The 16,853-nt window shown below is 33.1% G+C and overlaps 1 protein-coding gene across 4 annotated transcripts; it reads left to right on the plus strand.

The window, feature by feature from the left end:
* Nucleotides 1-6,739: 6,739 nt before the first annotated feature.
* Nucleotides 6,740-14,902, plus strand: LOC126779133 (androgen-dependent TFPI-regulating protein-like). 4 transcript variants are annotated; one of them, XM_050502987.1, is made up of 6 exons: nucleotides 6,753-6,824; nucleotides 8,309-8,373; nucleotides 11,816-11,989; nucleotides 13,311-13,454; nucleotides 13,739-13,959; nucleotides 14,453-14,902. In XM_050502987.1, the coding sequence occupies exons 3-6, from the start codon at nucleotides 11,822-11,824 to the stop codon at nucleotides 14,637-14,639; spliced, it is 720 nt and encodes a 239-aa protein (XP_050358944.1). In that variant the 5' UTR covers nucleotides 6,753-6,824; nucleotides 8,309-8,373; nucleotides 11,816-11,821; the 3' UTR covers nucleotides 14,640-14,902. The 4 variants fall into 4 exon arrangements, with proteins under 4 accessions (XP_050358943.1, XP_050358944.1, XP_050358942.1 ...); XM_050502986.1 differs by lacking the exon at nucleotides 8,309-8,373 and having other exon boundaries at nucleotides 6,740-6,824; XM_050502985.1 differs by lacking the exon at nucleotides 6,753-6,824 and having other exon boundaries at nucleotides 8,232-8,373.
* Nucleotides 14,903-16,853: the final 1,951 nt, after the last annotated feature.

Genomic DNA, 16,853 nt, shown 5'->3' on the forward strand with positions numbered 1-16,853 from the left:
ATGCAGTATGACAATTCGGACATGTTTGTAAACAGCCTTGAATAATGTATACATATTTTAGTTTTGATTTCGACCATATACGAGCACGTAAAACATCCCCCCACCACCCACGTGGATCATAGACTTGTGTTAAATAGCCTATAACCTTCCTCAAGAATTGGTCTATCAAATAGAAAAATAATTTATGTAATCCGACTCATAGTTCCAGAGATAATCGAGAACAAACAAATAGACAAACGAACTCTTCGGCCTTATTATGTTAAGTATAGATTATTTATATTTAAAGAAGCTCTTTCCATAGTTTTTTACAATGAAGGATTGTTCAACGAACAAAATATTTAACGAAAATATACGAAATAAATTTTATTAAAAATTTAATATATATAATTAAATTATATGAAAATATTTAATCAAATGATTTGATCTAAGTTACAGAGAGCCTTATTTAAATAGTATGGATATGAAGATGTTTTTTGAAATGTGATGCCTTTGCGATAATAAACTTAAATGTTTATTTGTCGACCGTAAAAGAAAACCTGTTTACCGGCCCGCTTTATAGTAGCTTAGTATAATAAGTTTCAAAGCTTCTCTTTAAGTGGAAGGAAGCCTTTTGCTTAGCAGTGCGAGTAGTGGGGATATTTACGTAGACAATATAATCTTTACCACTTACTAGATTCACATACGGAAAACTTCAAGATATACACATATCTATACAAATAAATAAAATTGAAGTGTCTGTCTGTGATTTTAAAATTAATATATACTTTTTTAAATAATATGACTATTTGCGAGTTACCAAAACCAATACAATCATTTTGAAATTTTTTGCCTGTTCTGTCTGTTTGTCTAGGCTAATCTTTGAAACGTCTCAAAACTATAAATTGAAATAACTAAATTATTACAATATATATTTCAAGGTTTAATTTACTCTTTATTTCATAAAGCGTATTAATCTAGACTATTAATAATTTATAAAAACGTAAGTATTTTTGTCATATACGTAATATACGTACGTTTTGGCGGTGAGCGAAATACCTCAATTTCCAGAAGGGTGACCTTTTTGTTTTAGCATTCGTTACGTTCAAATTTGCGCTGACGTCATTCAGACCTGACAGTTTTGAGTTTATTTTTTTAATTTCATTATTAAAATTTACATTAATATAGCTTAATACTTTGTGGCTACTTGCTTTAGGTTAATATTATTGCTAATTATAATTTTGTAGTCATAACTTCAAGTTATTGTTGTTGCCCGTATGGGTACTAACTACTCATCAGATATTCTACCGCTATACAGCAGTAATTGGTATATACTTAGTATTGTTGCGTTCCGGTTTGAATTGTGTGAGCCAGTGTAACTACAGGCACAAGGGACATGACGTCTTCGTTTTTAATATTTGTGACGAATTGGCGATGTGTGGAATGGTTAATATTTCTTACATCGCCAATGTCTATATGGTGATCACGTGACCAGGTTGGCCATTTGACCGTCCGCCTAACTTTTACATTAAAAAAAATCATAAAGTTAGAGGATAATGATACTCAACATATTGACGTATTTTCTTAATGCTCGGCTTCCCCTATTTAAAAAGATTAACAGCTTATTCCATCAACCTGCTGCTGTGCTTTGGATACATATGAGGTATTATTTCAGCGACACAAGCAATTATCCTTACAATAATTTTCTACACCATTTAACTTGATATTATGATATACACATCATGTAAATAGAATGAAATACTATATATGGACAAAAATAACGTACATATATGCTATATATATGTTAGTTCAATAAAAAACGAACGAAAAGGCGGTCCTTTAACGCGGGTGAAACAGCGAGGCGTTGATAATATAACTATTCATAAAATTAAAAAACAGAATTAATTAAAACAAAACGAGTTAGAATTTATAGATAAATAACAAGTTTTATATCAAAAACTAAGCAATGTAAAAAAAACTAATGTATATATATCGTCTACGAGGCGTAATTCAAAGGTATCCATATAAAAACGCTTGGAAGTATAGATATTATGGATTCATTTTTATTTTAATAAATAACTTAAATTAAATATTTAAATATCCCCAAACATAAAAAAACCGCTAAAAAGTAAAAAATCAAATCAAATCAAAGTAACGTCAAAGTTTACAAACGTTATAGACGTGTACAGAGCCTAAATAATAAAAAAAAGGGTTTGAATTCTGTATATGCATCACTTTTCGCTCTAATCGCTCTAAAAGTAGCACAAGCCTAGAAACATTGTGTATTGAGTAAAGAATATTACACTTGTGTAATATGAAAAGGTTACCTACTTCTCTCCCGAATTCCTGCTGTTATCCACAATGTGTGACCTCGAGGATAACGATTTTCATACATATATAAACTTTATAGAGATAAACCTTAATAGAAAATAATTTCTGGAATATCCATGCCTCCTGTATCATTTCTATCTTGTAATGAATGACAGATAAGTTCGCTGCTTATTTGCGTCACAGATAATAATTAAAAAACTTAACGACAACAGAAACTTATTACTTCTGGCAACGATGAACGCGAACTCCCTACAAAAACATCTAAGTTATGTAACTTCAACATCGTGACAGTTATGTATTGAATTATATGATTTTTTTTTTCTATAAGAAAATATAACCTTGTTCGTAATTGCGTAATAATTTGTGAATGTTGTTATATACTATTATTAATGAATTACAAACCGGTTTATTAATAGTATATCAATAGATAGTAGGTAGTAGCGTGTTAATGTCCCACTGCTGGGCTAAAGGGAGGTCACTTTGGAGCCATTACAGGCACGAGGGACTTAGTTTTCAAGATTGGTTGCGCACTGGTGATGTAGGGAATGATTAATATTTCTCAAAGCACTAAAGTCTATGGGCATTCAACTTGCGTTCATATTACATATTAATTTACGAAAAGTCACTGAGCAATATTTATTTATTTTCATTGATTGCTCATAAAATTTACGCGGCGGTTTTACTTCTTGATCAGAGCGAGATTGTCTCTCAGCGCCGTTTGGTTGCTTCAATTTCACTATTGCTAGTTTATTATTAAACAATAATTATTACCAAATTTATAAAAATTAAACAAATCGAGTGTGTCCTATCACTTGCCACGCCACACATGTCCGACATTTTGACGCTCCTTGCTACCTGGTTCCTACAACGATCGCTCACTCTACTGTTGGTACTGTGCTAGCTATTAAACTCCAGCAAATAAGAAATTCTGTTTTTTTAATAAGAAGACCTAGAAAGATTCATGGTGCATTGGCGTAGGGAACTAGGATGTTATGTCCCTTGTGGCTGTAGCTACACTGGCTCTCTCATCCTTCAAACTGGAATACAACAATACTCAATAGTGTTGTCTGCTGTAAGTGATGAATTGGTGGCTACCCAGAGAGGTTTGCACGAAACTTTACAACCGGCTGATATATAAATTAATAATTTAATTGACTTGAAACTTTCACATAAGGTCAAGTAAGCTATTTATATGTTATACATATATAATATATAATAAATAATGTCAGCGTTCTCACTTGTCACAGAGAAAGCCGTCTGTCTGGTTTAATTGGTCAACGCTGGTCTTTAATAAATACACAATAGTTTTGTATAAGAAATTTACATATATATAAAATTTGTCTATTTAATGTCTTGGAAAGCATGTATATTTTATAACTCGGTAACTATTTAAAGTTATGTTTACCAACGAATTTACCTATTTATTTAGAGGGATTAGTTTAGTGAGGCTGTCTTTTTCTCTCGAATGTCAAATCAATGATGACAGAAAGAAATGAGTGCTTAACTAAAATGTTTGTAAAGACATTACTTAAAAAAATAATGACACCGTAATTTTTACGAATTTGCAATATTATAAATATATTTATAGAATATGATATACTGGTGGTAGGGCTTTGTGCAAGCTCTTCTGGGTAGGTACCACCCACTCATCAGATATTCTACCGCAAAACAGCAGTACTTAGTATTGTTGTGTTCCGGTTTGAAGGTTGAGTGAGCCAGTGTAATTACAGGAACAAGGGACATAACATTTTAGTTTCCAATGTTTATAGCGCATTGGGGATGTAAACGATGGTTAACGTATCTTACAATACCAATGTCTATGGACGTTGCTTACCACTTACCATCAGGTGGCCCATATGCTCGTCCACCTACCTATTCAATAAAAAAGTCTATAGTTTGAAATACAATTTACCAAATTTTTAACCATTAAACGGCAATACTCCGTATGTATTTTTGAATGGTGAATGAACTAGTGTAATTACAAATTCGAAAGACACTATTATTTATTTTGGTGTTTTGAGTGTCCTTATTATTATGTGTAAGGACCTATTTGACCTATATATATGAAATTAGCGTTTTGTCGTACCGACCACTTTGATCTGAAATATCTCTTCTTTGGTTAAGAATTCCAAATTCAAATTTATAAATTCATTTAGCTGAGTTTTGAAAACCCGCACAATGAATAACATGAAATATCGGTATATTTACGAGTACGAGTTCTACCGTGGCACCAGTGCTGCAGAAACAGCTCGAAGGATTAATGATGTATACGGCGCTTGTGTCGCAAAAGAAAGCACGGTACGTTTTTGGTTTCAACGTTTTCGTTCTGGAAATTGCGACCTTCAGAACCAACTTGGCCGGAGACCAAAGTGGGAAATGAAGAATTAAGGCTATCCACAATAGTCTTTAATAAAGAGGATCCATCACAAAGCTCTTCAGAGATAACTGCAGGCTTCGGGGTAAGCGATACAACTGTATTAATCCACTTGAAGCAAATCGGAAGTGTAAAAAACCTTGAACGGGTACCTCATGAATTGAGTGAATCGAACTTGCAAACACGCGTCGACTGCTGTGTTACTTTGCTCAACCGACTCAATAATGAAGGGATTTTAAATCGAATCATTACTCAGCCAAATCCTGCCCTAAACGAAAATTGACTCAGAAAAACTTACTTAAAACTTACCTGTGTTAGTGTTTAGTTGACTAGCACCGGTGTCGTTCATTACAGCTTTCTAAAAACTGGCTAAACGATTACGGCAGAGATCTATTGTCAGCAACTGCAAACCATGAAGGAAGACCTAGCTGCGAACTACCTATGAGATGGCAAACGTGCATAGATAACAACGGTGCATACTATGATTTATTAAATACATTTTACAAAAAAAAAATTGACTTTATATTCCTCCTGTACAAAACGCCAATTTCATATGTAAGGACCTAATATATCTATGTATACAAATAAAAATCAATTTTTATATGTTCGATTTTTATGCGTTTGTAAGAGGGATGGGGGATGGGGTACATAAAAAGTAGTAACCTTTCTTGGGTTTACAAACTGCTTCAAATTAAATTTCATTAAAATCAGTTCAGTTAGATTCAGGTTTAGACGTGAAAGCATAACAGACAGACAGAGTTACTATGGAATTTATAATATTAGTTTAAATGTATTCGATTGTGATTAAACTTTGGCGACAAAAAATTCTTCTATATTTGTCCTTCAGTATAAATGATCAATTAAGACTATTATACGATCTATGTGAAGCCGGGGTATATATACATATATATATATATAGCGCAAGAGATGATATATAGCAAGTGCGTTAACTCTCCATTCCTCTAATGCGATCTGATATTAGCGGAGGTATCCAACGGCTTTCCGTGCTTTCAGAGGCACAGGAATAATAAACACTTTCAATTTCCAAACTGCAGTTTGCTGCTGACGATATATTTTGACAGAAAAACCCAATAACTTTTTCTTATTTAGAACGTGGGTTTGAACCCACATCCTCGAGATCCACAGTCCAATGAGTTAGCCATTAGACAGAGAAGAAGTCGGGCGCATACGTCGGTACTAAAGATTAGACAGACAAAAAATTTCGACACCTGGTGATAAGTAATTAGAACCGTTTGAAGACGCTTTAAGAAAAATACAACTTTTTTTTTATTAAGCCTTTGGTTAATAATTGTCTTATATACTAAAACGTCATCAATTATTTTATATACCTTCTCATCTTAACTATGCCTGATAGATCAGTGGTTAAGCCACCTAAACCATTGATACAAGATTCGGCGTTCAATCCAGGCACCACCGAGATTTTAATGCCAGAAAACCTGCAAGTATCAATTGAAAATACTAAATGTATTCATCAATCTCTACTAGAACAGCGTTGCGGAATATGCTCTAAAACCTTCTATAACCCATTTTCCACAAACCGATATCTTATTACTGATGTCTGATCGCTTGTAATCAATTTAATACCAATTATTATAATCACTATCAACAAATTATTAAAGAATAATCAACCTTATCAACTTGTATGACGACATGATTTTGAATGATAGACAATCAATACATTATATATTACAATTGTAAATTAGCTACGAAAATATAAATTTCGACCTTATTTTAAAAATGTTAGAGTTGTTTTTCGATCGTTAAGGGGTCTTTTTATACTGGTAATTCGTATACAATGACCATGTTTTATACAAATGCTAGGCGAAGATTTTAATCTTATATACCTTAAAATAAAGTTGCTTTTAGAACGAGCATAGGTCTCACTTAACTGGTCTCTTATTTATCCATTTAAAACTGACCCATAGTATGTTAATTATGAATCTTATTACCAATACATAAGATTTATATTTGATTGATGAAGTCTCTCACTTTATTGGCCCCTGTAGTTATAATATATATCTTTTATATTGGACAGTGGAGTACCGTTGGAGTGACTGTGCGGTCGCGTTAACGAGTTCGTATATACAAAAAAAAAAAAAACGTGCCAGTGAAAGTGATTAAGGTATTCCATTTTTGAAACGATCCAGATATTTATAACTGTATTATTATTATTAATTGTAAATAAAATTACTTATTCCGATATAAAGCCCGTTTAGATAATATTCACTTGTATTGATACTTGTGTTGTCATTGTAAGCGATTTTGATTCTTAATGTTGCAATGCCAGTGTGTTTTAGTTTTAATTGTCTTATGTAGTGTTGAGCATCGTAACCGTACTCCCACATAACCCAGTTACCGTGCGCTACCCGCGTCAAACATTAGTAGGGTATATGCTTTATAATTGGAAATATTTACGCAAATTGTATCCAGCAATGGTCAATATTGTTGTGTACCGGCTTGAAGTAAGCCAGTGTAACTACCGGGATAAGGGATAACATCTTAGTTCCCAACGTTGGTGGTGGATTGGCGATGTAATGGTTGATATTTCTTACAGCGCCAATATTTTTAAGCGATGGTGACCGATATTTTTTTTTTAAACATTGGAGTTTTAATAAAATTATAAATAACAAAAGCTTTATTTATTTATTTTTTGATAATATTTACTTTTGCAGATACTTAAGTTGTTGTTTAAATCAATTTCTGATAATAACACGTAAATAGATTTCTGAATACTGGAATTATTTGGCGTAAGACCGTCCATTTTCAAATAAATAGTCGAAGTTTTTACTGCAGTACGATTTTCTTGTGACGCTAAGCTGCTACGTATATTATATTTATGTTTCTAACGGTTTTAAAAAAGAACAGGACACCATTTTTATAGTAATCCAACTACTTTTGAGTTACTTGATCTCAATTTGTCACTACCGTCTTTTAGCGACAAGACCGCCTTTTGTATATAAATAGTTTTCGTTTTTTTATGTTTGTGTTTAAAATGGTTGTGTAACTCTTTTAGTGTACAATAAAGCATAGTTTCTATTCTATGTCCACAGAATGGTAATGTCAGATAATATTGACTATGCTTTACAGTCGCAACGCCATCAACCTTGGCAAATAAAATGTCCTCGTGTCTGTCGTTACACTGGCTTACTCACTGTTCAAGCCGGTACGCAACAATAATAAGTATTGCTGCTTGACGGTATATAATGTAATATTATATACTTATTCATATTTTTTGGTGGTGCAAAAATGTATATGTAAAGTTGCTAATATACATTACCATGATATATTACTTTTTTTCCTGTAAATAAGTCATAAACGTAAATGGCACACGTTAAAAAAAAGCCGAGATGGCCCTGATGATCGTGGGTTCAAACCCGGGCAAGCACCACTGAATTTTCATGTGCTTAATTTGTGATTATAATTCATCTCGTGCTTTACGGTGAAGGAAAACATCGTGAGGAAACCTGCATGTGTCTAATTTCACTGAAATTGTGCCACATGTGAATTCTACCAACCCGCATTGGAGCAGCGTGGTGGAATAAGCTCCAAACCTTCTTCTCAAAAAGAGGAGAGGAGGCCCTTAGCCCAGCAGTGGGACATTCACAGGCTGTTACGGATACGTAAATGGCACAAGAACCTCGCACAAGGGACACAACCTTTTAGTTACTAAGGTTAGTTGCCCATTGACATTTTAAGGGATGGTTAATATATCATACAGTGCCTGTAATGATTGAGCGTTGGTTACTACTTACCATCAATACTAATATTATAAAGGCAAAAGAAAGTCTATGTCTCTCTGTTATGTTTTTACGCCTAAACCATTGATTATGATTACGACGGGCCAGTTGGCGTGGTTGGTAGATACATGCCTGTCACGCCGAAGGTTCTGGGTTCGTTTCCTACTCAGGACATTTGTGTGCATGAACATGTCTGTTTGTCGTGAGTCTGGGTGTAATTAACTATATAATGTATTGACAAAAGAAAAGTAGTATATGTAGTATATCAGTTCTGGTTTCCATAGTACAAGCTCTGCTTAATTTGGGATCAGTTGGTCGTGTGTGAATAATGTTCCAGGATATACTATATATAGGATTTATGAAAGTACATAGGTTACATTTTGTACCTAACAATTAACCTCTAACACGTACGCGTAAACTAGTATATAAAATAGTGATATGGATATATGTGTTTTATTTATATACGATTTCGATAAGCACAGCATTAAAACCTATTTTGAAATTCAAATTAGAATTTCGTCTTCCATAATTAACCTTTTTGTTAATGTGTTTAATCATGTTTTTTTTTTCAAACAAGTGAAAAATTCGATTATGCTTAAAGGTTGGTTTTGGTATTTATTTATTTTATTTATTTGTAATAGCACACTAACGGCATACATATAAAGCATTGAAAATAATTATTTTATAAAACAATAATAGTATATCTAATATGCATGTCAATTACAAGTGTACATAGCAATTCCAGATTCTAAACAAATTTAAATTAAAAGTAACAAAAAATCATGAGTAATTATTAAAAATTTCAAAATTAAGTAATAAATAATGTCATTGTTATAATAAAAAGTCAATCGACGAAATCATAATTAAAATGCTTAAAAGTACTAATTAAAACTAATCATGCATTTTATAATAATTAAGTAACTTATTTCTAAAGATCAAGAGAGAGTCATAAAAAATGACGATGTCAGGTCTAATGATATTATTATATTTATTACACAACCGTACTAAGGGATCTTGTTTACCAATATGAGACTTTACGCAAGGAGTATGAAATATTTTGTGGGTGTGAGTACTTCTGTGTGCCCCAGACGGAACTGATATCAGTATTCTCTCAATTAATTCTGAGTTGTTTACCTTATAGTTAATAATACTGTGTAGGAATTTAAGTTCTAACATTTCGCGCCTACTCCGAAGAGAAATCATATTAAATTTTGTCAAACGTTCTTTGTATAACTGTCTGTGCGAAAAATCCTTTTAATGAAAAGTAAGATGTTTCGTAAAGGTGTTTTCCAATAGGTAGCTATTCTGTACAAACAGCACACTACTATTTTGATTGATTTTAGTATATATTTCTTCTTCTATTTGACATATGTAGGCAGACTTGCCAAATGGGAGACTTGATTGCAAGTGGTCACCACCGCCCATAAACAATGGCACTGTATGAAATATTAACCATTGCTTACATCGCTAATGCGCCACCAACCTTGGAAACTAAGATGTTATGTCCCTTGTGCCTGTAATAAAACTGGCTCACGAACCCTTCAAACCGGAACACAACAATACCAAGTGCTGTTTTGCGGTACAATATCAGAATATTCAGAATTGCTGCATATCAATAAAAGTGAATTGATAATAAGTGAGTGGGTGGTATTTACCAAGACTGTCATGCACTACCCTATCACTTATATACACTGCATATTACATAAGAAGTAGTATCGAACGAAATACCAAAGTACGTGTTTACTATTTATCTTCAACAGATGTCACAATTATTATTTTCATATAAAAATAAATAAATCATTAATTTCACATTATCTTAATCCTTATCAAAATTAATAACACAATTTATATTGTGAGTTTTCAGATGTATAAATTGCGGGCTAATATTTGTGTATTCAACTGCAAGTAAATGTTCCATAGCTGCCTCTCTTTGAGAAGTTTTGACGCTTCCACCAAGCTGCTCTAATGTAGTAAACGAGTTGGTATTCGATATGGCTCAATTTAATGCGATCGTTTTTCTGTAATTTCTGAGCGCGGGCTTTAAACTGTAATTATCTACTAAATAATAATTAAAAAGCTGTATTTTTTAGGATTTGCGTAAAATCCGTTCTTAGTGACATTTACGTCGAGGAAGGAGTAACTGTGACAAATTTCAAGACAATCGGGTGGATAGTTTAGGAGATTTCGTGATGAGTATTTCCCTTATATATGTATATATAAATCTCAGCTTTATAAAGCTGAGATGGCCTAGTGGTAAGAACGCGTGAATCTTAACCGATGATCGTGGGTTCAAACCCGGGCAAGCACAACTGAATTTTCATGTGCTAAATTTGTTATTATAATGCATCTCTTGCTCGGCGGTGAGGGAAAACATCGCGAGGAAACCTGCATGTGTCGAATTTCACTGAAATTCTGCCACATGTTTTCTACCAACCTACATCGGAGCAGCGTGGTGGGATAAGCTCCAAACCATTTCCTCAAAAAGGGAGACGCGGCCTTAGCCCAGCAGTTGTTACATGACAGTAACATACATTCACAGGCTGTTACTGTCATGTATATATAGATATAACATAATCGACATAAACGAACAATATGTCACATCCGTCTTGAATACAAGGTATCATTATATGTAATTTAAATGGCTACATAATCAACAATTTATAGACACTTAGACACGGAAAATGAAACAATGAAATTTCCCTACTTAAGACATTAAAATGATTATAACGACTATATATATATATATAAACCTCGTCCTATATTTTATATATGTATAAACATCTTAGTGCTCGGTACACGGTAGCTAACTGAGACTTCGAGTGTCTGACGATTAAGCGTAAGATTTCGAGCGTCAGATGACGTCAGCGTAAGATTTCGAGTATCAAATGACGTCAGCGTAAGATTTCTTATTGCGTGTTAATTTGTGCGTGAGAAATACGATTTGCTAATAGCTCTGCTATATTATTCGCTGCTAACAGTTCTTGATTAATAAATCTTTATTTATTGTTAATAGTGTAATGGTTGTCTAGGGATAGAAAGTATCATCATCTCCACTCCTAACACATCCTGTACCCTTTATTGGAGGGGTAAATAGGATTACTAGTAATTCCTTAAAAAAACTACTTGTATACTTTAATTTAAATTCCAATGTTCCGATAGATCGTTCGATATATAATACAAAACGCCATTTTTTCACGAATCCATAATACCATAGATTGCTTGAAATCTCGGCCAATGGCGTCATGACAATTCAAGGTCAAAGTTGTTTATTTGTCTTTACTCTTATATATATAAATTAATACATTCGAAAATATACTTTATTTTTATTTACATTGTGTCTTTTATTCTTTGACTGATTAACTTTTTTTTATTACAGATAATCATGTCGAAGGCAACTTATCTCCGTATATTGGGTTACACGGTGACCATAGCAATGCACGTCGGTAACATAGTGTTTATGAACTTTTGCATGAAACGTGAACTGGTCGGTGATCCAGAGCTAACGACTTTTAGTCAATTACAACCTCGGTACTTCACTTGCTGGACATTCGTAAGTAATTATAATGTTTGTATATATATATGATGATTAGTGGGTTTTTAGACAGACAAGCCCATCTGTCGAACAAAGCCCTACCAAGTATAAAAAAAGCAATAAAACCGAGGAGAAGAAACTTAGTAGTTACTATTTTTAACGGTCAAAAATATTTACATGTAATAATTATATACAATTATATTTATATATCCTGTATGACCATCAACGAATATGTACTCCGAGCTTTTCTGTCATTTATATTGTTAAGTACAGTATAATATGGCTTTTTTATTAAAATATACGTACATATATTTTTGGCTAAAAAAATCTAGAATCTTGAATTAGTCAAATCTGCGTAACTCGGAAAACACTTACGCTTCTACGACTTCACAATTACTATTTATTATTTAATTATTATTTATTACTTTAAATAATAGTCTATAGCAATTAGTTATAATTATCTATTTTATGGTGGCGCGACCTATAATTATATAAGTAACATTGTCGACTAGGAATCTAATTAACCTTACCCAGCTTATAGTGTTAACTAGATAAATAAATAATATCCTGGGACATCTCACACGGCCATTTGATCCCAAACTAAGCAGAGCTTGTACTATGGAAACCAGACAACTGATACACTACATATACTTGTACCTTTTGTAAATACATACTTATATAGATAATTACACCCAGACTCAGGACAAACAGACAAGTTCATGCACACAAAACTGACCTGGGTGGGAATCGAACCCACAACCTTCGGCGTGAAAGGCAAGTATCTACCAACCACGCACAACCGGCCCGTCAAAATGTTATTGATTACCATAAACCTTCGGCGTGAAAGGTAAGTATCTACCAACCACGCACAACCGGCCCGTCAAACTGTTATTGATTACCATAACCTTACCAAATGTTATTCGAGACTGCAATCTGCACTGACTGACAAATTTCGTGAATCCTAAGCCAGTGGAATTAAAATAATATAAAATTTGCCCAAGGTTACCTCATGTGGTATGTGAACACTAAGAAAGGGTTTTTGAGTGAGGGAAAATTCTCCCTATAAAGTATTAAAATAGAGGATAAAAAAAAATTTATATAACAAACGGCTATTTGTTAATAAATGTCATGTTTTAATATTCATTTCAAATAATTCATATCTAATCTATGGTCTGATTTTAAAAAGAAAGCGTTTATTTTTTTGATATATTTGTGATAGGACTTCGGGAAAGCCCGCTTGGTAGTACCCCACGGTATTCTAAAATAAACGTTGACCTTAAAATTTTACTTCAAAGCCAAATAAAGATTGACTTCAGTATAACATGTTCTTCACTTTCAGTTTCTCCAAATCTTGTACGCGGTGGTCGGGCTGACAAGCGATTTCAAATTATTATCGAATAGCAAAAGTGATTATAAGCCCTCTAAGTACTTACAAGGCTTTAGGAACACACTGTTTAGTGCAATATTATGGCCCTCGACATGGGTGAGTATTTTAATTAAAATATATAATAATTCTTTATATAAAACTATCTATATATAAATTAAGTTATATTTATATGTGATTGTGAATTTTAAATAAGATGTCTTTATAAATATTTTTCTTCATATGTTATTTTTTTTTAATATGTATGTTAACTTCTAGGAAAAGTTGAGCATTCGTTGAGCGTTCAATTAAGTTATTTTAAGTTTTAGCAATATATGAATTGCAAGATAAGGTTAAACATATCTTGAGATTTTTTTAGTAAATTATTTATAATATTTTTTCAGGTCGTTTCCATTGTATTTTGGTCACTATTCTTATATGACAAAAAGCTGATATTCCCTAGCGTCGCGGCTAAAGTTGTGACACCAGCTTCGAATCATATAATGCATACAGCTATAATCGGCGTTGTGCTCTGGGAAGTGTGTTTCCAGCCCAGGACTGTGCCTAAATCGCACAAACGAAATCTGTGCCATCTTGCATTCCACTTATTGTTATATTTTTCCATGTAAGTAACTTAATAAACCCAACTAAAACAAAAACGAATGTTTGTATGTTTTTTACGTTTTCTCGAAAACTACTCAACCGATCAAAGTAAATTTTTGCATACACGTTGCTCACACGCGAGCAAAAATTATTTACACGGACAGTGATGCTATTAAGGATTATTACGGCTAAAGGTGACTACCTACGGCGTGTTATATTAAGGACGGACGCGGTCCAGAGCGCACCCATGCGACGTGGAAAGAACGGCAAGTCCGTAGCAGTGCGTCAAATCCACCTCGAGTGGAAAATTTAAAATATGAATTTTGTCATTTTGAAATTACAAAATAGCTTCAATATCGACGCAAACCGACTCGCATTTTTGGAAGAGCCTCGGTGCGGTGCGTGGCTGTCCGTGCTCGCCGTACGTAATCTGCAAACTCACGAACCGTGGAAAGCCACCTTAAATTAGCCACCTTTCAACATAGTAAAACTAACATTTATATTATTTTTCACAGATTAACGTACACGTACGTAGAACGGAGCATTTGGATCTATCCTATATTCGAAGTGCTGTATGGAACAATATACTTTCCACTACTGCCCCTGTTAATAGGAGTACTGGCGATCACGTTTTATTACTTACAATGGACCCTGACCGAGCTGTTATGGGGCGGAACAAAGAAAACTATGAAAATAAAATGATATAACACATTTATACTATAACAATTACAGATAATTATAATATTATTCTGTGTAGATGTATATTAGCAGATTTTTTGGTAAACAAATCGAACCACGGCGCTGTTTAAAAATGTCTCCGTTTTTTTTTCAATATTTGATCACTTGTCACAATATCTAATGCCAATATTATAGTGGTGGTAGTCTTGACTCCGTATATTCACCAGTTTTTTTATTTATGGAAATATAAGCTTATTGTGATAATATATTATTTTGTTATAATGATATATAGAATTTTATTGACGCGTTCATTTTGCATTAAGCGACATATTGTTAATTTATTTATTATATAATTGTTATGTACGGCTGGACCGATTTTGTTAGTGATTTTTTTAAATAAATTTACATATAAATATATATATCCGTACGAGGTCGGGGCGGGCAGACTATACCTATACTAATATTATAAATGCGAAAGTAAATCTGTCTGTTACGCTTTCCCGGCTAATCACTAAACCGATTTTGATGAAATTTGGTACAAAGCAAGTTTGAATCCTTGACTACTAATTTAGACATAGGGTACTTTTTCTAACACGCGTGTTAAGCAAGTATAACATACATTACTCTCAGCGTGTGTGTGAGTCATCGCCATCTGAACTATTGATAGATTGAGGTCAGATACACATTATATATGTTCATAATCGCGCAAAGGTCCAATAATAATAGACAAGCTATATACAAAGTCTATATTTAAGGACCATATTAATCATAGTTCCATTTGTTAATGAGCTTTGTTAAAAAAGAAAATATTAAAAATCTGTGCCCCGTTGAGGCAAGAATTTGATAGTTTAAAATTGTATTTGAAATCTTATAATAATAGAACCGAAATGGTACAGTGGTTACAAGTCACCAACCGTAGATTGCGGGTTCAAACATGAATGACATATCATGTGTTTAATTTTGTACTTATAATTCATCCTGTGCTCAGCGGTGAAGCATCTGTGTCGGATGAAAGTCTGCTAAATGTTTATGTTCATTGATATCGATAAATGAGCAGTACATCTCTCAAATAACCTACTACAATTTGTAATGTCAAACTAATCTACCTGTCGTAGTTTATTTTAAGTGGTGAATAGGGGAACAAATGAAGCGCAAAAACAAGTACTAAGTTCCGCCACTTAAAACGTAGTGATTCTATTCTCCCCACAATTCTTGCACACAACATCGTGGTGGGTATCTTCAAATATTCTTAATGAGACAAAGGTTCTTTCCCGTATAACAGTAACAGTCTGTTAATGTCCCACTGCTGGGCTAAGGCCTCCTCTCCCTTTTGAGGAGAAGGTTTGGAGCTTATTCTACCACGCTGCTCCAATACGGGTTGGTATAATACACATGTGGCAGAACTTCAATGAAATTAGACACATGCAGGTTTTCTCACGAGTCAAGACAAGTCAGTCACGAGATGAATTATAAAAACAAATTAAGCACATGAAAATTCAGTGGTGCTTGCCCGGGTTTGAACCCACGATCATCAGTTAAAATTCATGCGTTCTAACCATCAGGCCATCTGTCTTACCCGTATAAGTTGAGATAAAAATGTAAGCTTTGTATCAAAATTATAATAGAAAGAACTTTTTTAAGAACATAGATACATCTATGGTGATTAGTAAAACAATGCTGTCTCCTTCTCTCGAATGTAAAATCAATTATGACAGAAAGAGAGAAATGATTGTTCAAGTGAGCTAGAAACGTTTATACGAGTAAATTCAGGTGGTGTTATATTATATGAGCATTTCTTCTATTTATATATTTATAATATACTTTGTTTATCTCATAAACGGCTGTAACGATTTGGCTCAAATGTTCTGTTTAGATAAGTTTTGCTTTTTAAGTTTATATATTAAATGCCTTTTCGGAAAAACCAAAGTTTTTTGCAAAAAATACATACATTTTTTAAAAATAATAATAATAAATTAGTGCTGAAAGAAACTCGATCGTCCAAGTACTGTAAAAAAAAGGGCGCCATCTCCTGTCACATATGCCAATATACTTTGTGACACAAAGTGCTTCGAATATATGACATATGTCGTTCTATTCAATAATTATTCATATAATGTAATTATTTTAATTTAAAATATAATATTCTCTTTGATTCGTAAAAATATATTAATTAACCGTTTAAATGAATCATTGCTTTGTATATAATATAGAGTTGAAAATTTGACCTCATAACAGATG

Source organism: Nymphalis io, chromosome 28 (assembly GCF_905147045.1).
Source record: "Nymphalis io chromosome 28, ilAglIoxx1.1, whole genome shotgun sequence".
Classification (NCBI taxonomy): Eukaryota; Metazoa; Arthropoda; class Insecta; order Lepidoptera; family Nymphalidae; genus Nymphalis; species Nymphalis io.

What these genes read in the sequence shown, in the direction of transcription:
- LOC126779133 (XM_050502986.1), top strand. Translation starts at nt 11,822, where the DNA reads ATGTCGAAGGCAACTTATCTCCGTATATTGGGTTACACGGTGACCATA. An exon ending in TATTATGGCCCTCGACATGG is followed by an intron (nt 13,455 to 13,738) that starts GTGAGTATTTTA and finishes ATATTTTTTCAG; the next exon opens with GTCGTTTCCATTGTATTTTG. An exon ending in TTATTGTTATATTTTTCCAT is followed by an intron (nt 13,960 to 14,452) that starts GTAAGTAACTTA and finishes TATTTTTCACAG; the next exon opens with ATTAACGTACACGTACGTAG.